Source organism: Quercus lobata, chromosome 10 (assembly GCF_001633185.2).
Source record: "Quercus lobata isolate SW786 chromosome 10, ValleyOak3.0 Primary Assembly, whole genome shotgun sequence".
NCBI classification, from domain to species: Eukaryota; Viridiplantae; Streptophyta; class Magnoliopsida; order Fagales; family Fagaceae; genus Quercus; species Quercus lobata.
This window is the reverse complement of record NC_044913.1, coordinates 11,665,171-11,689,949: the sequence shown is the minus strand read 5'-3', so window position 1 is coordinate 11,689,949 and position 24,779 is coordinate 11,665,171. Positions and strand designations below refer to the sequence as shown.

At 32.3% G+C, this 24,779-nt stretch overlaps 2 protein-coding genes across 2 annotated transcripts; one reads left to right on the top strand and one right to left on the bottom strand.

The window, feature by feature from the left end:
• Positions 1-344: 344 nt before the first annotated feature.
• LOC115963862 lies at positions 345-4,673 on the top strand. Its single transcript, XM_031083077.1, has 3 exons — positions 345-439; positions 2,451-3,906; positions 4,011-4,673. Exons 2-3 carry the CDS (start codon positions 2,465-2,467, stop codon positions 4,609-4,611), a joined length of 2,043 nt encoding a protein of 680 aa, XP_030938937.1. The 5' UTR covers positions 345-439; positions 2,451-2,464; the 3' UTR covers positions 4,612-4,673.
• A 14,775-nt stretch (positions 4,674-19,448) lies between these two features.
• Positions 19,449-20,826, bottom strand: LOC115963988 (putative uncharacterized protein DDB_G0272516). Its single transcript, XM_031083266.1, has one exon. The coding sequence runs from the start codon at positions 20,555-20,557 to the stop codon at positions 19,595-19,597; it is 963 nt and encodes a 320-aa protein (XP_030939126.1). The 5' UTR covers positions 20,558-20,826; the 3' UTR covers positions 19,449-19,594.
• Between the last annotated feature and the right edge of the window lie 3,953 nt (positions 20,827-24,779).

The window sequence follows — 24,779 nt, the reverse complement described above, 5'->3', positions numbered from 1 at the left end:
TAAGTTGATACAAATCGATGTTTTGGCTTTAAAATGAGCATTTGTGAAAAAGATATAGGAAGTTGCTGTTATGAACGGAGTTTTGAGTTTCCAAAACACCTAACTAAACAAATCCTATAATTTTGTACAATAAAATAAGAAAAATAAATCTAATGTATTACTCCTATATTTTAAGGTACAATTATAAATAAGCAAATATACGTTTTTTTTTTTTTTTGCAATACTATTATAAATAAGCACATGAAAAAAGATATTTTTTTCTATAACTCAAAAGTGCCGCTTCGTTCTGTGTGAGACTTGGAGAATGGGAAGCAAAGCAATGGAATTGGGTGTGACAGTGACAAACCCACTCAGCTGCTTTGCTTGATCAAGTCTCCGCCTTTCACTGTCAGATGCTCTGTCTCTTTCTCCTCCTCCAACCACCACCGTGCCTCCTTAGGTAACCCTCTCTACATTTCTTTATTTTCAACATTTAAAACCCCCCCCAAAAAAAAAAAGACTGTAAATACTTAGATTTTTTTGTGTGTATCATATTGTGGCGATTCCTTAAGCTCTGTCATTCCTGTGTTCTAATAAAGTTCACTACTTTTGCATATATGTATCATATTGTGGTGATTCCTTAAGCTCTGTCATTCCTGTGTTCTAGTAAAGTTCACTACTTTTTCATATATGTATCATACTGTGGTGATTCCTTAAGCTCTGTCATTCCTGTGTTCTAGTAAAGTTCACTACTTTTGCATATATGTATCATACTGTGGTGATTCCTTAAGCTCTGTCATTCCTGTGTTCTAATAAAGTTTACTACTTTTGCATATATGTATCATATATTTGATGTTGTTTCTCAACTATTGATTGTGTCAATTCTGTCTATGGTGAAATTTGATTTACAAATTGACTGATTGAGTGATTCAAATTCGACTGTTATTGATAAAAAGACCAAAGGGTTCAAAGGAAAGCATGATTTGTTTGATTTTGGCAGTTAAATTTTTGGTGGCAAGTGAAGGCAAGGTGTAAAATCGAACCCCTTTTTATAAGACTAAATTGAACACTAACACATAATTGATAGGCCCAAAATGGTAGTTTAGACAGAAAGTTTATGTAAAAATCAATTTTAGAATAAGAACCTGCTTTTTCTATTTTAATTTTGGTGGCAAGTGAAGGCAAGGTGTAAAATTGAACCCATTTTTTAAGACTAAATTGAACACTAAAACATAATTGAGAGACCCAAAATGGTAGTTTAGACAGAAAGCTTATGTAAAAATTACTGTGTTTATTTTAGAATAAGAACCTGCTTTTTTCTATTTTAGCTAAACTGCTTTTCAAAACACCCACACTGATTATCTATTCTATATTCTTATTTTATTAAAATATCAAATTTTCTTCACACAGAATAACCAACATTCACTCTCTTCATTCACCCTCTGGTAAAGCAAAAGAAAAGTAATAAAAAATTGTTTTGCATAAGCTACAGTGCCTCCTAAATTTGAACAAGCACTATAGCAAAATCTTATTTGTATAATGGATATATGAGCTGATGGGGTGTTTTTATTTTTGGGTTCATTGGCCAAATTTAGGGCTTATGCTATTTTAGTCGAACTGATGTGAATGCTCATATCACTGTATCCATCATTACTCATGTTGTTGTCTATGTACTTATGGTACTTAAAAGTCAATGCAATCTTATATTTTTTTCTAGGTTGCACCGACACGTCAATTTTGGCAAAGTACTGGTGTCCAACACATGTTGGACATCGATACTGGTAAGACTCGCCAGACTTTGGTGTCCGAGCAGTGTCTTTTTTTTTTTCTTTTTTTTTCTCGCTTCTTCGACATGGCGCTGACGCGGCACCAACACAGTGGACACACCAGCAGTGAAAAAAAAAAAAAAAAATCACAAATTTTGACAAATGGACAAATCATTACTGTTGATTTTGTGATATACCCTAAAACAAAAAAAGCTTGAGTTTGAGAAGTTAGAAGTGAGAAATCATTACCGTGAAACCCACAGCCCAACCCTCCCTCCACCCGTTGCCCTCTGTCCCTCGTCGGGGCTAGATCGGGCTAATTGGTGAGTCGGTGAGCTCCATAGACAGTTGCTATGCCCTCTGTCCCTTCCGATCTCTCTCTCTCTCTTGGCATGGACAAGTCTGACCCCTCCAACCTTCTCTTCTCTCTCTCTCTCTCTCTCTCTGTGTTTTGTGATTTTTTTTTTTTCTTTTATCTGCTTTGGGTGTACTGTTACTGTGTTACTTATAATCTTTCTTTTTCACACGTTTTTTTTTTAATCCCACTCTCACTGTGTTATACTGTGTATATATATATTAAATTTTTTTTGTCTCTTTACTCAGCCTTTTGCCTTATAAATTATAATGTTTATTATGAATTTAGTGATTTTTGTTTTTGTGTGTCCTGCTATAGTTTTATTTATCTATTAAAGTTAAATATTGTAGGTGATTTTACTAAAATGAGTACTGAAGAATCAAATGAGTCAGCTGCTCCTCTATGGAAATTTGTTACTAAACTGCCTAATTTTGGAATACAAGCTTGTGTTAAGGTTGGAGATGAGTATCAGAATGAAATGCAGAAATTAGAAGATGCGTATGAGGAATCTTTGTGTAGACCGAAGAAGCCTAAGCTAGTGTCTTTACCAACTGATTTTGCTAGTAGTCCTAATTTGGGTCCTAGTGAGAGTGGTACAGCTACAAGTCATCCATTTTTTCAGAAAAAAAAAGGGGTTGGGAATTCTCCTTTGGAGAAGGCTTTTAACAATCAATGTCGAGAGCAATTAGATTCTCTTATTGCTAGGACATTTTATTCTGCTGGTTTACCCTTTCACTTTGCTAAGAACCCGTATTGGATTGAAATGATCAAATTTGCAGCTAATAATAATTTAGTGGGCTATGTTCCTCCGGGTTATAATAAATTAAGAACAACTTTGTTGCATAAAGAGAGGGCACATATTGAGAAGTTGTTGAAGTCAATTAAAGAAACTTGGAAAGAAAAGGGTTTAAGCATAGTAAGTGATGGGTGGACAGATATTCAAAAAAGGCCACTTATTAATTTTATGGCTACATCAGAGAAAGGGTCACTTTTTATCAAATCCATTGATGGTACCAAAGAGTACAAAGACAAGCACTTCATTTCTGACTTGTTTCTAAGGGTCATTGGTGAAGTTGGGCATCAACATGTTGTCCAAATTATTACTGATAATGCATCTGTTATGAAGACTGCAGGATCTATTGTTGAAACTGAATATCCTCATATATTTTGGTCACCTTGTGTTGTGCATACCCTCAATTTGGCCTTGAGGAATATATGTGCACCTAAGAACACTTTGCAGAATGAGGTTCCATATAATGAATGTAAATGGATTGCACAAGTTGCAGATGAGGCAACTTTCATTCGTATTTTCATCACAAATCATTCTATGAGATTAGCAATTTTTAATTCATATTCCCCTTTGAAGCTACTTGCTGTTGCTGAAACACGATTTGCTTCAATAATCATCATGCTTAAAAGATTGTTTCAAGTAAAACAGCATCTTCAAAATATGGTCATTGGTGAGGAATGGATGTCATATAGAGAAGATGATGTAGGAAAAGCTCAAACTGTGAGGGATTATGTTTTGAATGATTTGTGGTGGGACAAGGTTGCATATATTCTGAGATTCACAGGACCTATTTATGAGATGCTTCGAGTGGCTAACATGGATGCACCTATTCTTCATAAGGTGTATGAAATGTGGGATTCCATGATAGAAAATGTGAAGAAAGAAATATACCGGCATGAAGGCAAGGAAGACTATGAGGAGTCTCCATTCTATGAGGTGGTACATAGTATACTCATTGAACGGTGGACTAAAAATTGCACACCACTTTATTGCCTAGCACACTCCTTGAATCCGAAGTAATTTTTCTATCTCTTTAATCTTTTCTTTTATATTCTTTTAGGCATTTCTAAACAAATAAACTAAACTTATTAGTTATACTTATTTATTTGTTTTTAACTAGGTATTATACTAATCAATGGATTGAGGAAGTCAGAGGCCGTGTTGTGCCACATAAGGATGCTGAAATTTCTGGGGAGAGGAACAAGTGCCTCAAAAGATTCTTTCCTGATCCTGATGATAGGAGAAATGTTGCTATGGAGTTTGGCTTGTTTTCAAGAATTATGGCTTATGATAATGATAACATGGATGATAGGTGGACCTTCGATCCAATGGTTTGGTGGTCAAATTATGGGTCCAAGTTACCAAAACTTCAAACTTTAGCTCTAAAGCTTCTTGGACAGCCTTGCTCATCATCATGTGCTGAGAGGAATTGGAGTACATATGGCTTCATCCATTGTATGAGGAGAAATAGAATTGCTCCTAAATGTGCTGAAGATTTAGTGTTTGTTCATTCTAATCTTCGACTTCTTTCAAGGAGGAGGGAAGAGTACACTAAAGGAAACTCTAAGAAGTGGGACATTGGTGGAGATACTTGGGATGAACCATTTGGAGGACCTGGGTTGCTTGAGATTGCTCATCTCACACTAGATGAGCCAGAGATGGAGATAAGTCTTGTTGAGAATGATGACTATGCTGATGATGATGATGTTGTTCTGGGATAATCTTGAAAGTTTAAAACTTGTTTTCCTTTTATGTTTTTAGTTTGATGTTGAATGTAGCCTATTTAAACTTTTGGTTTGTACTCTAAACATTTTATGTGTATTATTGTACTACTTGGGTGTTAGTTTACTTATTTATAGTTCTTACATAATTTAAATTCTAGACATAAATGTATTTTATGTCTAAAAATATTAAAAAATATGCCTACATATAAAATTTAATTAATTATTTAATTGCTGTACTCATGCCGTGTCATACCCTTATTTTTCAAAAATTGCCGTACTCCTGTATCCGTACTCGTGTCGTATCCGTACCCATGTCCGTGTTGGTGCAACTTCGATTTTTTTTAGGTTTGGCAGAAAGGCCTTGGAAAACTTCAGATGCTAGACTTGTGCTTGAAGAGGGTTCAATCTGGAGGGCTAAGTCATTTGGTGCTTCAGGAACACAAGTTGGTGAAGTGGTATTCAATACGTCTTTGACAGGGTGAGTTGGTCTATGAATTCTTTATACCCGGATAAGCTGTTTTGAAATTTTCATTTCTTAAGATTTGTTAAGCATGCCACATAGGTTAATCCCTTATTATTATTCTGTGAGAGATTGTTTGTCCCAGCACATTTCATGGTGTATTCTCAACTATCCACTGGGCACCCTTGCGTTGGCTTGGACTTTTGATATGAAGATAGAGTGGCCTTTTTCCATAAGCTAGAAGAAACTGTTCTATTGTTATTGATGGTGTTTCGTCAATTTTACTTGTGGTTATGGTTTAACTTACACAAATAACTGCACACCTTTGAAGCTAATTTATGTTTTCTGGCAGTACAACTAAGTCAAGGAACTTGCATTTTCTCACTAAATTTACAGTAACATAGCTGTTAGTGATGTAGATGCTCCCACATTTGCACGCTGTTCACAAGGACGTGGTGTAGTGAAAAGTGATAACCATAGATATTATCAGCCAGTGAAGAAATTTACCTATCAAAAGAAAAAAGAATCAGCTAGTGAAGAAAGTGATGTGAAACATATGAAGTCATACATTATATCAAATATCTTACTTGTTTCTAGCACATCAATATGCTGACAGATACCTGCGTTGCCAATTATGACCAAATTCTGTCCAACATATCAGTGCTGATTTGAGATTTGAGAACTGTTTTTTTTCATAAAGATAACAGAATGTTAGCTTTTCTAGGATTGATTTGAAAATAGCTTTACAATGTTGTTAATCTATCAGAAAACAAGCCATTGTTGGGTATGTTCAGCAAGTTGCATGGAAAAGTTGGGATTCACAAAACACGAAGTATTGAACATTATATGCCCATTTGAATGTGCAGTAACATTTATACTTGATGGCTGAAAACTAATCAAGTGTTATTCTTAGTTGGATGATGCTGACTGATTTTGATTGTTTGAATTCTATGTTATGATGGAAATGTAAGGTGTACTTTTTTGCATCTGGAGCTTCCACAAGAAGTTCATACTGTTACACATTTAACACTTGTAACATGCTTCTATTTTAGATCAATAAGTGCTTTTCCTTTGGTACTTTGCGCTTTAACCATGCCTAGGTGCACTTTTAACAGCAGAGAGAACTTATTATTAAGGTTCATGAGTTAACTAGTTGTGCAACACGGATGCTCATATTTGGGATTTGATTTATGGTTGTAATACATGTATTCTGCAGGTATCAAGAGATTCTTACAGACCCTAGTTATGCTGGACAGTTTGTCCTGATGACAAACCCGCATATTGGCAACACTGGTGTAAATTTTGGTGGGTGAAATTTGAACTTTAAGTCATTGCAAACTCTTATGTCTTGGATACTATTTGAAATCTAAGTTTGATGTCTCTAATGTCAGATAATGAAGAATCAATGCAATGCTTCCTTGGTGGTCTAGTCATTAGAAGCTTAAGTATCAGGTACAGTTTGTTAATGCTGCTTTGGAAACTTTCATGCTAGCAACTTTGTTGTTGAGCTGTGCTCATTTATAATTTTATAAATTTCTTCCAGTACTTCAAATTGGAGATGTGCAGAAACACTTGGTGATTATTTAGCAGAAAGGAACATCATGGGGATTTGTAAATGTTATTTAATATAGCATGAGTTATCTTAAAGACCAATACTTTCGACATGTGTAATTTTAAATTATTGAGCTTTGCTCTCCATGAAACTTGTGACCTCCCTTCATCTTTTGATTCTGTGTCATTATCCTACAGATGATGTTGACACACATGCAACCTGTAGATTAAGGCAAGATAGAAGTCTTATCGGTGTTTTGAGCACAGAAGAATCTAAATCAGATGAGGAACTATTGGAATTGTCCCATTCATGGGACATTGTTGGTAAGGATTTGATGCTGTTAGTTAAAGGGGTTTGCAAATTTTTTTTTTTTAAAAACATTTCAAGTGGGGGAGGGAGGATTCATATCCTGGATATCTCCATTGGAAACACCAAGAGGTGCCAGTTAACCTAAAGGTCATTGGCCAAATAATAAAATTTTAGGTCCCTATTTTTCTTGCCAAAATTTTAAGTCCATAGTTTTCATGCTTTTAATTTGCAGGTGTTGATTTGATAAGTGGTGTTTCATCCAAGACCCCTTATGAATGGACTGACAACACAAAGTCACAGTGGGATTTTAACACCAATGGGAGAGATGGAAACACTTTACCTATAAGTATTATTTAATTTTTTTTGAAAGTACCATCCCTGAATAAATTGGCATTTGTTCTTACTCTTTTTCGTGTTTGTGTATGAACTGAAGGTTGTTGCATATGATTTTGGATCAAACATAACATAATTCGACGCTTGTCATCCTATGGTTGTAAGATTACAGTCGTCCCATCAACATGGCCAGCTTCAGAGACTCTTAAGATAAAGCCAGATGGGGTTCTTTTCAGCAATGGCCCCGGAGACCCTTCTGCGTTTCCTTATGCAGTTGAAACAGTGAAGGAAATACTGGGTAAGGTTCCTGTTTTTGGAATATGCATGGGTCCTCAGTTGCTTGGCCAGGCATTAGGAGGTACAACCTTTAAAATGAAGTTTGGTCACCATAGTGGAAATCATCCAGTTCGTAACCTTCGGAGTGGCCATGTTGAAATTAGTGCTCAGGTGTGTTAATTTTATTTAACTCTATCTATTGAATTTTTCTCTCTCTAAATCACATTTGAACTTTTTTCTGAGGAACAGCTAAATATGACGTTGACGAATGTTTTCTTTTTCAGTAATATATTAGTAATTTAAAACTAAGAATTCACAGTTCGTCAAAGTAATGTAATTCATTTGTAAATTATATAATTTTTTTTTTCCTATTGGAGTATTTTTCACTTTAAATTTATAAACTGGCAGAATCACAACTATGCAGTTGACCCTGCATCACTTCTAGAGGGTGTGGAAGTAACTCATGTCAATCTTAATGATGGAAGCTGTGCTGGTCTTGCATACCCTGCACAAAACATCATGTCTCTTCAATATAACCTTGAAGCATCCCCAGGACCTCATGATTCAGATAATGGTAATGGACACCCCCCCCCCCCTCTCTCTCTCTCTCTCTCTCTCCCCCCCATGCACACACATTTCTCATTAACGTATAGAATCAATTTTCACCCATTGGGAAGGTGCTCACATCATTTGTATTAGAGCATTCCTTGAGATATGTATTAAAGTAAGTCACGGCTAAGTCGAAGAGGCTAAAAGAATGAGAGAAGAGCTGGTTTTGGGGATTTCCTTTTTAATTCTCTTTGCCCATATTGTGAATTATGTTTATATAGGTTGTATGACATAACTTCCACCACAGTATTGACATAAGGTATTCTTGCGACAGCTTTTCAGGAATTCATAGAGCTGATGAAGCGAGCAAAAGAAAACGCTTATGCACACAAGATGACAGTTTAAGCAATCTCTGTAATGTCCATGAAGTTCACATCGGCTATTTTATGTGGGGAAGAGAAGACTAGTGTTGCATTGTCAGTTTTGCTAATGTTTATAGGATTGGTAAAATAATTGACAATGTGCTAAATTGAACAAGCCATTGATGATTTGTACAAGAACGAATAATTTAAGACATGCTGATGCAGGCATAGGGTCAATCTCAGTTTTATTTTATTTTGTTTTATTTATTTTTAAGTGGTAGGGGCAATTTTGTAATTTCATAATTTATGGTATGGGCTGTGCAGTCCATTGGGTCTTATTTTGGTCTCATTTGAGTTTAGTTATTTAGTTTGGGTTTAAAATAAAGTCCTATTTCAACTAGGAATAAATATTGAGTCTTCTGTTTTAAGAGTTGTAATGCACTCATGCTTTCTAGGGGAGAATAATAAAGTTTTCATATTTATTATAGAACATGAATAGAATTTAAAGTTGTGGCCCTGGTAAACTAAGGACAACAATTTTTTAGGGTTTAATTGCACTTTCCCCCTAACTATGGGATCCACTTTAATCTACACCATAAACTTTAAAATTGCTCAATGTGCCCCATAATTAAGATGGGGAAAGTGCAATTAACCTATTTTTTTCATTTTCTTTTGACCATATATTAAGATTACGCTGTTTTCATGAGAGAGAGAGAGAGAGAGAGAGAGAGAGAGAGAGAGAGATTTAAGCCCATTTCATATTGTTGGAGTCTTTTTTTTCTTTTCTTTTTTGACAATCGATAGTACAACCCTATCCCAGGATCACTCGAACCTAGGTTCATGAACTCCTCAATCCTTTAAGACTTGGGGAAGTACCAACTCGTCTAACGTGAGCAGTGGTGAGTTTTTCTTCAAACAAGTGTTACACTTCAATACAACAGTAGTTAAACTTAATTATGTTAAGTAATTGGAGTCTAAAACTTTTGTCAATAGGTAGCTTATTGGTCATTATTATTGTATTTTCTATAGGCAATGACATATCATAATGAGTAGGTGAAACAAGATAAGAAATGGTGTAAAAGAGATACTTAGTGGTATGGTACTTTTCCTTTATGAAGATAAGGGATAAATATGTAACAAAATTAATGTTCATAATGTAAAAGATATTTTTCTTTTGAGAATCTAATGTAAGAGAGAGTTGAAATAATAAGATACAAAATTTATCTAGTAATTGCTTGTGTTGTCAGTAGTGGTGGAAAGCATTCAGACTTGACAAGGCATTTTGTCATGGTGGAAAACATTAAGTAGTGTTACATTGAGGTAATCAGCACAAAATAATATGAATCATTGCACCATGAAACATTTGGTGAAGCATCATGAGGACTAAACATGAACACTTGGCTAAATAGAGCCAAACCCTCGGTTAATGTATCTCAAGCTAACATAGATCATAAGGGCATGACTAACAAGTCAGCCCATTAGAAAAGCCACTCTCCTATTTGCCAAACCATTCTCCAATTGCTGCAAAATTCTAATTACCAATGGGCTTGGGCCATGGTTTTATGAAAGGATTTAATGTGTTTGTAAATGGACATCTGACTTGGCCCATGTCATCCATGGCTAAATATGGTGGTTGGGCCGCTAACTTGGGCTTCAAGGCTTATTGTGCATTTTACCACAGCCGCTTTTTCTTGTTTGATATAGCAGGTTCATTTCTAGAATCTGCTGTTTTATTAAATTAAAACCAGTAAGAGATTCAATGCACACCTTGACTTTTATAATGGGGTTAAAAAAAAAAAAAAAGCTTGACTTATAATGGGAGACAAAATACAATAAAATTCAAACACTCCCACTAAACATGGATGTCGTATGTAGTATAAGCTGTCTGATTGTCTCCAACCTCTCACTTTCTCAAGAAGAAAAGCTCATGTGTTTTTTAAGTGGACATTGCTCTCAATAAATATATATATAAAAAAAAAAAACAAAAAACAAAACTTAGAAGGTATATAAGTTGGACAAAAAGATGATTAGCACATTTGAAAATCCATGTGACTAGGTATACACAAATTAAATTAATTTATTGTAGAATAAGTATTCAGTAGACTAGAAGTTGTTTATTCATCTTGTATAATAGTGAATAAAATTAGTTAAATTTAAAATAGAATCCGTTATTTATGTGAGCCTAAATAATATTGCTCTCGAAATATTAAATAATTTTTTTTCTATGTGATGGCTTTTCATTCATTGTGCATGCTAATTTCAAACTTGGAATGAGATTTTAAGTCAAGGAAATTGATATTTGTATATGAGAGTATCAATGTTTCATTGGCTTAAAGAAGCAATAAATCCCTTAAAAGGGAGCGGGGGCAACAGAATTATAATACATGAAATAGAATTTCAAGCTGTGGTGTTGGTAAACTAGGGATAATAATTTTCTAGGGGTTAATTGCACTTTCCCCCTAACTATGGGATCCACTTTAATCTATGCCATAAACTTTAAATTTGCCAATGTAACCCATAATTAAGGTGGGGAAAGTACAATTAACGCATTTTTCTTCTTTTTTTTTTTTTTGGCCATACATTAAGATTAGGCGTTTGAGAGAGAGAGATTTAAGCCCATTTCATATTGTTGGAGTTTTTTTTTAAGACAAGAGTACAAGTGTCGCACTTCAATACAACGACAATTAAACTTAAATATATTAAGGAACCGAGTTTGGAAATTTTGTCAATAGGTAGCATGTTGGTCATTATTATTGTATTTTTCCTAGGCAATGACAGAACATAATGATTAATGAGTAGTTGAAAATTGAAATGAGATAAGAAATGATGTTATAGAGAATTTTTTTTTTTTTTTTTTTGAGAATCTAATGTAAAAGAGAGTTGAAATAATAAGATACAAAACTTATCTTGTAATTGCGTGGGTCGTTAGTAGTGGTAGAAAACATTCAGACATGATTAAGGTATTTGTTGTGGAGGAAGACATTTAGTAGTGTTACATTAAAACAAACAAAAAATAATGGTTTGAATTATTTGATGATGACACCATGAAGCATTCAGTGATACATCACGAAGACTAAACATCCATACGGCTAAATAGAGCCAAACCCTTGGTTGATGTATATTAAGCTAGCACGTTGACTAAGGGCATGACTAACAAGTGAGTCAATTAGAAAAATCACTCTCTTATTTGCCAAACCACTTCTCCCCTCGTTGTAAAATTTGAATGACCAATGGACTTGGGCCATGGTTTTATGAAAGGATTAAATGTGTTTTCAGTGGACATAGAGCCCTTGTTTGTAAATGGGCCACTAACTTGGGCTTCAAGGCTTATTGTGCAATTAGAAAGAAAATAGATCTCTATTTTGCATTATGTGTATTTTCATTGTATATTCATTCTCTTTGGTGACATCCAATTTGGTTAGATTGGATCATTCACATAAATAGGAGGTCGGTACACTGTAGTAGTGTGTTCCACCAATGGAAGAAAGTATTGTTAGTCATTCAGTAAGTAATCACATTGTCTACCACTCCATTCCATCAAGCATCTAACTCTCTAGTACATTTTACACTTTTTGTGGGAAAACAAAAAAAAAAAAAAAAAAAAAAAAAAAACCTTTGATGTAAAATGAGGAAAGTAGTGCTAGCTAGGATCTTTTTCTAGCTTTTTAAATTGTATAATTGTATATAGCTTCTGAGAGATAGAAATACCTTTTGATATGGTTATGATTGAGACTAATACTTAATTGTAGAAAAACAATGAAGGCTTTTTGAGATGAAAGAGCATTTAAAGTGGGGTTCTTTGTGAACATGGCCAGCTATTCTTTTAGGAATCTTACCCACTGTAGCAGACAAAATCAACCAATCAAAAAGATGAATAAACAATGCACCAACACCCAAATTTGAAGATTTTTCATTTTGGAAGCTATTCATTTTTAGGTGATATTTTGCAAGTGGCTTGATTGGTGCATGGCACACTTGCATTAGGAAAGAGGTAGAAGTTTGATTGGGATCCACCTAAGCAACCTCTTCCATTCCTTGAGAATTAAAATGAATTATTAAGACGGAATAATTTCTCACTAAATGATATAGATCTCTTATTCAACAACAAAGGATTTTATCCCATTTACAAGAAAGTTTTTTTTTTTTTTTTTTGGTTAAAAGAAAACTTACAAAAAAGTTAGAACTTAAAAATAATGTGATCAAGTTACAAGACTATTAATGATAAGATTTTTCTGTTAGTTGATGGAAAAGAAGGTAAAATAAATCTTTCCTATTAATTATTAAAACATTTTTTCTGCAGATTAAGTATTTGTTTGTCAACCACTTTGTCTTATATATAGTATTTTTTTACTTAATTTTTTATGCACAATTTTTTAACATTTCACCTTTTCTAAATACAACTATATTTTAACCAAATTTCAATAAATATGCAAAACAATAAAACTCATCCAAATACGTACTTACATAGGAAAAGAAAAAAAATTGAAAGAGAGAAGATCGTTTCTTGTATATTTGTCTTATTTTGGCTAATCATTCACGGGGTTACCTTCTCCTTCATTTCCCATTCCCATTTGCTTCCATTCAACCAACACTGTGTTAATTAGTCTGTTGCATGGTGAAATATAATTGGTTAAAAGATATTATAACATGATATATTCAAATAGTCACGGTTTTATATATATATATATATATATATATATATTTTTTTTTTATTGATAGATAGAGGGAAAATGAGGGATAGAGTTCAAATCATAAACTTCAAGTATCACAAAAAATATTATTACCGTTTGATTATCACTTGAACCTCAAATAACCATGGCGTTATTAAATGCTTTTTGATGTAATAGTGTAATAACACTATGACATAGAACTATGTAATGACAAGAGATGTAGATTTCAAAGACAAAAATGATAAATACAAAATTTTGAAAGAATTTTAAAGTTGATGCTGATGGGTTATTAGTTAAATTAGCTTGATCCACGAAAATAAAAGGTACGTAGCATATTGATTGGAAAATAGAAAAAGAGGCTTAGCAAAGTGGGGTGTTGATGTGGAACTCATGGAAGCTAGATCTGTGACTCTTCTATATGTGCTGATTTTGTTGGGTATCCAAGAGATGTGGGTACTCTTATGAGAGCTACAGGCCAAAGGCTTTGGCATTGTATGCCCCAAAAGAAGTAATAAAAGATAAGATGACAAAAATAGTGAAAATAGAATACTCTACAGCAAGACCCAGATACCTTCTTGCCAACTTCTTTGTTCTTTCTTTTATTCAAGTGTAGAAGAAGCTTGAATAAAGTAATTCATTTCAATCATTTACAAATCATCTTTTTGTTTATTTTCTGTTCCTTTTGTATTACCTTTGTTCTTTCTTTTTCTTTTTTCTCTTTTAATCATAAAGGAATATCAAAAGCATTTTCCATTAACATATTGTATATATTCCCCCCATATTTTAACCCCTCCTTTAGTTTTTTTGGTAGGCTTTTTATCCTCTCCCTAATGGTAACTTTGGCATGACTCACCTACGCTTGATAATACTACAACATTGAACTTGGTTCAATTGTGATTCCATTTTCAAATTAGTAAGTAGTGAAGAGTACTACTATAGATTTTTGTCATGGTTTGATCTCTCTGAGTGGAAAGTTTGGATTCAAATCCTTTTCTCTCACTTCTTTTTAGTCAAATTTTAACTTACCACATAATGCTGTCGCTAAATCTTTATTTTGGAGTTTAGCAGTGCACCTCAAGAAGTTTAGTGATCGGTAATAGCACAAGTTCAATATAAATCCATCATTATTTTTCCCTTTACTTTTCACTTCATAAGACTAGTTCTTGTATTTACCATGATTGCAAAATTGTCTCAAGGAAGATAATTAAAAAAAAAAAAATTGAAAGTGGGAAATTATATTTATAGACCAACTTCATAAAACAACTATCTTACCTTTATGAATCTTATATATTATGAGAGAAGTATATAAAATCGCTCCATTAAATATCTCCTCATTGAAAGTCGTACCAAATCACGAAAGTCACTGTCTAAGAAAAAAACATTTCGTTTATCTAGATTAGATGTCATACAATTGGTGAGACTTGCACACTAGTGAGACCCAAATGTTTGATTTGGATTATGGATGAGAATAATTCTTCTACCCCAAGAACCATACACCGATATATGTACGGTCCAGGGTCCTTATGTTTTATTCTTGGTTCATGAATAATAGAATCCCAAGTACTAGACCCTTTATCTGAGATGATTTGTCTATATTCCGAGCAGTAGAATCATATGTACTATCATGGTCTTTTTAATAGTTCCAATTATTCTATCTTTTCATAAATTAAAAAAATAGTTCCAATAATTATCCAATCTTTTAAAAGATATTCGTCAAAAAAAGAAAATGGAACAGAATAAAGGGCTAAAAATCTGTCTGCTTTGACGAAAATTCTCAAGCTTCTCAGTTTCTCCTCACTCTCAGCTCAGTTTTCCACAATTCCCACTTCAAAAATCTCGAATGTGTATTGTGCCCGTCAACTTTACACATTTTCCAAGGTTTTGGTCTATGCCTTTTGCAGTGGGATTAGACGAGAAAACTGACAAAGAGAGAGACCAAGACTGAGAAAAAATGCACCAAATGGGTCACACAACACATGATACACACTACTTCGAGCTTTACCTGTGGAACTATCTTCCTACTAAAGCGGCTTTAATTGATCTTCAGACAATTTCCCTTTTGAGAATAAGAAAAATTATTTAGTTATAAAACTACAAAAAGATAAAAAGATTGATTTTTCACTTTAATCAGTAATATCATTTTCATAAACTTCCTCTTTCATAATTCTTTTTCTTCAATTATTCTTTGAGTGTAATAACTATTGAAATAAGTATCAAAACTATGGATTGCAGGAAAAAATTTATGAAAATAAAATAGATTTTTTTAAGTTTTAGTAAGGGTCTGTTTGGATACCACTTATTTTATAGAAAACAGAAAATTTATTGCTGAAAACACTATAACAAAATATTTTTTAATGATGAATATTGCCGTGGATTGTGATTAGTGCCATTTATCTACGTTTTTGCTAAGTTTTTGGCTGGGTTATGAATAATGTCATGAAACCCAACCAAAAATGCAAACGCGAACATTTATTTGTATTCAAACGCACGCTAATAGTCTAATAATTGGGGAGCAAAGTTTTGTATCAAGATTATTATTATTATTATTTTTTTCTGTTTAGTCAGACTATAGAAGAAATAAGATGATTATATAAAATAAAAAAAATGTAAAAAGCTCCCGATTAAAAAGTTATCTATACGTGGATTGTGAACAGTGCCAATTATCTACGTTTTTGCTAAGTTTTTGGTTGGGTTATGAACAATGCCATGGAACCCAACCAAAAATGCAAACACGAACATTTATTTGTATGCAAACGCACGCTAACAGTCCAATAATTAGGGAGCAAAGTTTTGTATCAAGATTTTATTTTATTTTATTTTATTTTATTTTCTGTTTAGTCAGACTATAGAAGAAATAAGATGATTATATAAAATAAATAAAAAAATGTAAAAAGCTCAAGATTAAAAAGTTATCTATATGTGATCATCTTTAATCTTGTTTTTAATTTTATTTTTTGAGATCAAATTCAGCCTAATGTTTTAGTGAAATTAATATATGTTAGAATGACTATAATTTTTTATATTGGCAGCATCAAACAATTGAATTCTAAAGATCTACCATGGAATTATTTATTTATATATAAATAATTATACAAAATAACTCAATCCATATCTAAATCCAATGCTTCAATGTACTGGATGCAATACTACCGACACAAAATATATCTAAAAAGTTCAGTTATCTACTTTTGTTTGAACACTGGACCACAACTCCACCATATACAAAATTGGTTTGGAATAAAATATATACATGGATATGACCAACTCTTTGATTATTTTTGCATTCTCATTGGTCTCTAATATTTGTTTAACCAAAAAGGATATACCTTATAAACACGCGCTAGGACTTTGATTTTTTTTTTTTTTTTTTTTTGATTTTTAAAAACTTTAATGCTATAATGGCTTAAACAGTGGCTTTCTTTTGTACAACACTATAGCGACATATCATAGTGTCTAAGCTTTTGGATATAAAATAATGTTAACGTAACATCTAACAAGTGCAATTCAAGATAGTTTATTTTACAACATACTTTTTATTTTATTTTATTATAGTTGATATCTACTTTATAACTTATGAAAATTTATTGAGATTTTTAGTATAATTTTTTTTTTCGATAGCCAATTCTTTACGTTATAATTTTATTTTCCACTTGCTTCAAACGCAGCCTATTGGGTTTATATTTTATGATTAAGAAATATTGGGATCAACAAGAAAATTATTATATTGACCAAAACCAAAATGCATACGGCGTATATACCTGAATTGCCGTAAGAAAAAATCAACAAAAAACATCACGTGGGACAATATCCATGTAAAAATCGCCATGTGATAATGTTGTTAAATGAGAAACAATTTTAATATTAAAAGATTATAAAATAATATGATAATTCTATCCCAAAAAAAATGATAATGAATGAGAAAATATGGAGTTATTTATGCATTCTTTATTAAACTTTTTTTTTAGAGATAGTTTCCATTTATGACCTCCGTTTTTTATGGTTGTTCTTTATCATCAAACCAATACACAAATTAGTTTGAGTAATGCTATAGACATAAATTATTTTACAACAATTTTACAAAATGTTGATGTGGCTAGCTCTTATTAGTTTTTATTTAGGCCTATCATTAATATCACTTTTTTATTTACTAATAATTACTCACCACATCAGCAGTTTGTAGAATTTTTTGTAAAATAGTTTGTATCTCTAGTATTATTTTTGGTATAAGTGGATAAACCCTAATCTTTTATTCAATGACAAGAAACTTTACTAGTTGAACTAATTAGAATCTACTATTAAACCTTTATTTTTGGAGAAAGTTTCAATTTATAGAATCCGCTCCTGATGATAACTATTTATCATCAAACTAAAATACCAATCGATTTTTTATGTAGACGTAAATTGAACCTCAAATCTCTTATTCAACATTATAAATAAAAATGTTGCATGCACCTTTTAATATATTACTAATACAATTAATACTTAGCCAAATAGTAGTATTCTTCCCTTATAATTATTATTATTTTTTTAATTTTTAACTTATGAGAAATTATTGTGTATTCCTGGAGTATCATAAATGCATACTCCTTCCTCTCACATAAATGGTGGGTCCCACTAATTAAATTCATGGTGGGACCTATTATTCATGTGAGAGAAGAGAGTACGCATTTATGGTACTCCAGGAGTACCTAATAATTTTCCTTAACTTATGAGCTTTAAATCGGCTTGCATTAATGATGAGATCTATGTTTATATTACTACCAAAACTCGATTACTTTTTTGATTTCTTTTTCCATCATGGAGTTTAATCTTCTGTAGATAATCATGTTACAAAAGAAAAATATAATAATCTCTCCGTGAGTGATATATATAAATATTAATTTTATCAAGCTCTTTCTAGAATCAAGATGTATAACTAAGCCACGAAAATCACGTCATCCACTTTTACTATGTCAAAAAAAAAAAAAAAAAAAAAAAAAACCCAAATCTTATACTAACTAAATACATAAACAACTAGGTGAGAAAAAAAAAATTTAAAAGTCAAATTTCCACTTTTGTGGGAGATAATACAAGCTAGAGACACCCATTTATGCTTCTAAAATAGAAATACTTTCAAATTTTTCACTTTCAATCGCTTTTTTAAAAACTTTGGGAATTCCTATACGGCTAGTTTGGGTACACACTTGTGGCGTGTGAGACCCACACGATTACTCATAAACATAAAAGCAAAACTAACTTTTAATTATTTTAAGTTTAACACGCATTTATACGCCCAAATTAACGTTAACCATTGTTTTCAAGCCACTCCAAAAATTGAGCTGTTCAGGCCGTTTTGTAGGCTTGGTTTTTAATTTTTTGAAATATAATCCTCAACCACAACAACTAAATCTTGATCTAATATATTTTTTGTGGTTAGTTATAGATCTTTAAGATATTCCTTAGGACTGATCACATATATTCGTTTAAACTTGTCGTTTTCGTTTGAAATCTTCTTTTTATTTTTATTTTTATTTTTAAAAAATAGTTCATTTTACGGCATTAGTTTAGGACTTATTTTTAGAAACATTTTATTAAGGAAATGATAAAATAATAAATTTTGTTGATAACTTTTTATATTTCTCATAAAATAGTATCAACACTTTTTTATTATAATTTATTCATAATTACCCTAAAAACATTTGTTAACATGACCCTTATTTTAAATAGGAAAAAATCAGATATCTTAAGAACATTAATTTAGAAAATATTTATAGAAATTTTTTATGAAAAAATAAAAAGTAATCAACAGCTTTTTATAGTTTTCATAATAGTAGTATTAAAACTTTCCTAAAATAGTAGCCAATGGATTTTTATATTTCCGATAACAGTGGAATTAAAATTTCCCTAAAATAATTTATTAACAAACTTTCTAAAAGAGCATTAGTTAACTAGACCATTTTAATTTAAAATTAATTTAAATTACGAAATGAATCAAACTCAAATGAAAGAATAATTTCACAAGAACAAAAGTTTTTTTTTTTTTTAAACATCACAATAGGCGCAATGGCAATCCATTTCCTACACATATGAGCCACTTCAGGCTTCGGAAGTTCAAGAAAATGAACCTAATTAAACCATACAAAACACAATCATCCTTCTGCTAATAGTCTTGTAATTAAATTGCTCACACTTCCTCATATTTCTAATAGAGAAATCTTAGATATAAAAAACCAAAGCAAAACAAAACTATCATTTCAATTTTTTCTTTTAAAAGAAAAAAGACATATAAACACTATAGGAAGATTGAAGTCTAAAAAGAAACATAACAAATATTTACACACACACACAAAAAAAAAAAAAAAAAAAACCCATTGAAAATTAGAATCCTAATGAATCATTAGGAAGGCCTAGCTAGCTAACAAAAATTACTCCACTAAACACTCAGAGAAATTGACAAAAAACCAACCCAACCCACCTCTCAATTCTGTGTTTAGAATGGCTGCAGACTCTTACTGACTCCATTGGCATTAGTGAAAAAACCCACCAAGTCCTTCCTGTAAGGCAAGAATGACTTCCTCTTATTCTCCTCTGCAACCTTATTAACTACAGTAGTCTTCTTCTTGTTGCTATTGCTATTGCTATTGCTGTTGCTGTTGGTGCTGTTGTTTCTTACAGGAATCTTCTCAGCCTTCTTGCTCGGTGTCAAAAAGACGAAAGTGTCCTTACCATCACTGTTGCTCCGGTAAAGCAAGTCCCGAAATCTCCATCTCTTCGAGGACGACCCAGTTGAGTGGCTCTTCTTGCATGAAGAAGAACTGTGTGGGGTCCAAACGCAGTAGCTCCCATCTGGGACACCTTCAAGGTCATCGGCTTCGGAGGAAGAGCACGACGTGTCACGATCTCGTTCTTGCTCCTCGATCATGAGCTTTCTCAGAGGAGGACGACGAAACGACGACGGCGGCGCTTTGGTGGTGGAGATAGCTGTTGGTCTCGTAGTGGTGGTGGCGGTGGTGGTGGTGTTTGTTTTTTCGATGTGGGAATCGTATAGAGATAGAAGCAAGCTTTGGTCGAAGATTGGGTAAGTGGGTCTTATCTGACCGTTGGAGAAGATCTCGTCGGCAGAGATTGTTGTCGTGTCTAGCTCTCTACAAACAAAAGCAAACTCGAAATCATCATCGTCATCTTCTTTTTCTTCTTCTTCTTCTTCCTTGTACTCACGCTTCTCTTTGTCGCTGTTGTTGTCTTTTGCTTTGTCTTCTTCTTGTTGTTGTTGAGGTTGAGGTTGTGTAGTTTTCGGAGCCCAGTTGAAGATATCAGAATCTGGGTCGGATTCAGATTCTTTTCGAAGCTCCTCCACGACTCTGGCGGCGATATCTGAAAGCTTTTCCGAAGAGTAGCTGTTGAAGCTTGGTGGAGATAATGGAGATACGGAAAGCACTGAACTTTCTTGCATTTTGGAGCAAACCCAACTTGCCTCAAATGCAAATTTTGTTCCTTTTTAGCTTCAGATATGAGAGAGAGGGAGGGGTTGGTTGAAATGGCCAAAAAGTGTGGGGATTTGGGTTGCGATATATAGGTGTGAGTGGTTGAGAGAATTTTTCAATTTTGCGTGTGTGTGAGAGAGAGAGAGTGGAAGAGGGAGGTTTTAATCGGGTGAGACTGGGTGTAGAGTTTGGGAGGGTGTGATCGATAGTCGGCGTTAATATCTGAGGAGGTTTTTTTTTCTTTATTGAATTGAATTTTCAGTTTGGGGTTTTTGACATTTTGTAGTTCTTTGCTTCTTTCACACGGAAACAAATACAGGTTGGTTTTGTTTGTGTTTACACTTTATTGAGGTGGAAGAGTGTGAACTGTGAAGGGTTCACACGTGTTTGGTAGACTTATCTTCATTTTTTTTTTTTTTTGAGAGGTAGACTTATCTTCATTTCTAGAATGAATGAATGAATAAATGCTTTAATTTGGTGCCTCGTTTTCTTGTTACGTAGGGTGTCTCAAATCAAATAGAGATTAAAAAAAAAAAAAATTAGTATTAAATGATACATGTTACTCGTTTCAAAATCTAATACTTGAGAGGCATACGTTAACGTAGGTTTTGCTATTGCCTTTGTAAACTGTAATTGTTGCTCTTTGTTCTCTTTTAGTCTTTGCCATTAATCATCTCACTTAAGTGTTCATTTGACTCAGCTTTTAATTTTTTAATTTTATATATAGTTTTTTAATAATTAATTTTTTTTTAAGTACAAGTACATCTTAGCACACTTTAGAATTTTATTTTTATTTTTATTTTTTTAAAGCTAATAAGCTGATGTGAAATTCTTACTTAATCAATGGACAGTGTGCAGTGTGCTTTGGTTTACGATTAGATGTTTTGGTATAAGATTAGATGTTTACCTGTAATAACGATTCATTATTTGGATCATGACATATTTCTTCGTATATCCTATAGTAGTGACGAGGTTTCATTTACCAATTTTGTTAGAACTGGATTAAGATTTTTCATAATTTAGGATGCATAATAAAAGTATTTTTTAAATTAGAGCATTTACATCAATTAATGTAAATTTTATCTATTTATTTTAGTATAAAAATCAACTTTAAGTGTGTGTTAAAAAATCTTTTCCCCTCTGTGTGTGTGTGTTAAAAATACTTAGTATTCTAAAAAAAAAAAACTTTTTATTTTATATAATCACTTAAATACACACACACACACACACACACACATATATATATATATAAGTAAATCTATCTCTTTAGCAAAAAAAAAAAAATATATATATATATATATATTTTTTTTTTTTCAAAAAATAAAATCATATACATCTTTTATTGAAAGAATTAAGAATACCAGAATACAATAATTCATTTAGCTTACCCCTTAAAAAGATTTTCAAGCTCTATCACTATATATTTATATATAGATGCTTATCACATATATGCTCATTACATATAACGGCATTATAAATTTCAATATGAACATAATCTCCTAAGTAGCAAGTATCAATATTCATGAATGTTTATGAAGGCTTCTAAAAGATACACCATTCTCAAAACAGTAGGAAATGCAAATATTTCTGATTTTTTTTTTTTTTGGTAACACAAATATTTCGGATTGATTGATGGGAGTTTCTTTTGATTAAGCATTAATTCTATACAACAATAATGCATTGCCCACTAGTTATTTTTTACATAATTATTTATGAACTTTTTCGTGCCAAGACTCGTATGGCCAACAACAAGAAGGACGGTGTCTCTACCAACTAACGTGGAGGAGGATATACAACAGAGTCTGAGCTGTGCAAATTTACACGTGTCATGTAGTAGGCCTCACACTTGTATTTAGCTGCAGACCCACCATTTTTACGAATGGAACATTAGCCATAATTGGAAGGAATCCTTTCGTTTAGGCAAGAAATAGAAAGAAATTAGATCGACCACCTGCAAAATTTTGTGTTATATATATATATATATATATAGAAAGAGAGAGACAGATAGTTAATGATGTATACTTAAACTACGTGATTACTATCATGTTATGTTATGTACATTTTTTTTGTTATGTTACTATCATGTTATGTACATTTAGAGTGAAGTTAAATCAATAACTAAATAATCAAAAATATACGTTTTTACTTTTCAATAACAAAATACGAGTTCTGTGTTCAAAACTTTGAACCCTCATTTTAATTTATAGTCAAATTTCGAAAATAAACGTAAAAATATGACCACAAGGAATTTTTTTTTTGATAAAACTAAAAGTTGGTCATTATCAAATTTGTATGTTATTTTTAAGCTCAAAATATTTTTTGTAAACCCCTTTGTGCCGAATGCAACCTCTTCGAATAGGATGCATTGCAATCTCTGGTGGAGGTTCATGCTTCATAATATCATATTTGATTTTGAATGTAAGTTTAGGATTTAAGAAGGGAAAGCAAAAATTTGAGGAATGACACTTGTGGTTACTAGAAATTTATTTTTGATTAAACGATGGCCATACATCAAATAAATATCAGAAATTAGAGGATAAATTCTCTATGGATAATAGAATTGATGACGTGTAGTTGAAATGATGTTGAGATTTGGCTTGAAAGAGAAAAGAGAGAAATAAAAAGCATAAGAAAAATTATTATAATTTTAACTTAACGGCTTATATCTAACATTCAAAACTCTAAGAGTTACATCTTTATTATTAAGCTATGTGTAACAAAGTAGCTAAACTTAGGCTAATGCTAACCTAATCCTAAAGTTAAAGTACTTGTATTACAACTAAGATTACAATTACTTTAATTACTCTACAAGTGCATAGGTCGGCCTACAGTGAGTTTTGAGTCTGTTAGGCCATTAAATCTCAAACGCCTACACTCAAACTAAAGGTAGAAGTTTGAATTTGGAATGCTAAACCTTAATGTCAAATAATTGTTATATCTCAAACGCCTACCCTCAAACTTTAATTTGGAATGCCTACCGGAAAGATAATTGTTATATATGCATGTCAAAATAATGGCTGTAGTAGTATAGCCAGAATAATGCATTGACAAACAAAAGCATCGTTGATACATGGATGATGGTGGAACCAACTGTGAGAATGATAAGATCAACTATAGATATAGCGTCATCAGTGGCTGGTTAATTGACAGTTAGTTTGAGACACACACATACCCTTATGAAGGGCACATGAAAGAGTTGTTGTGTGAGGACACATGAAGGCTTGTTCAGGCACATGAAAGATAATTTTGTGACTATTCTTTCAACATCATGTAGCAGTCTTTCAAGAGATTGAATTGTGTGTTTTGGAGAAGAAAATTAATATTTGGATGGGGGTAGATATGTAGCGAGTGATAAAATTTCTGAAAAAATAGGCATTGTTGTGAGGAAAGAACATCAGTTAGAGGCCTATCAATTTTCGTACATAAGAGAAAGCTCTGAATGACTATATATTTACTACTGTTGGGGGGATAAACACCTACAACAGAAAGTTCTAAATGACTATATCTTTATAATTGTTGAAGAGATAAATACCGTAAGGAGACTCTTTGAATAGTTAATATAACATATAAAGATATACTTTAACCCAAAATATTTAAACCCAATGTGTATATTCTCAACCATGTTATATTAACTAAATATTTTTTTCATTATTATTTAATATAAAACTTCTCCCACACATGTAAACCCAACAATTATTAAAGTCTACGATAATTTTACCCATTTCACTCCCATGTCATAATAGCTCTTACGAAAACCGAATAAACGATAGTGATATAAATAAAGATAAATGTCATAAATTAGAAAATAAATTGATCGATTGATATATCCAATTAAGTCGGTAGTTCTAGAAGTGTTTTATTTTATTTTATTTTTTTCTGGCGGGAAATTTACAGTTGTGGAACAAAAGTATTGGAGTCTGCAAGTGGTGATGTTGATAGAATACCAAGTTTTGGAGGAAGGAAGATATCAAATCTGTACGACTAAGACAAGATTTTAATCAAAGTATAATTCATAATATTATCATATCAAAGCATGATTTATAATAATATAATATTATTAACCTAATAAACCAAGCAAACATGATAACCTAGCTAGGTTGGGCGGTGATTTAATGGGCTAAGCCTAAATCATAATGGAATGTACTTTTGAAATTTGTTTTTGGATGATACGTACTCACTAGTAATTAGTAC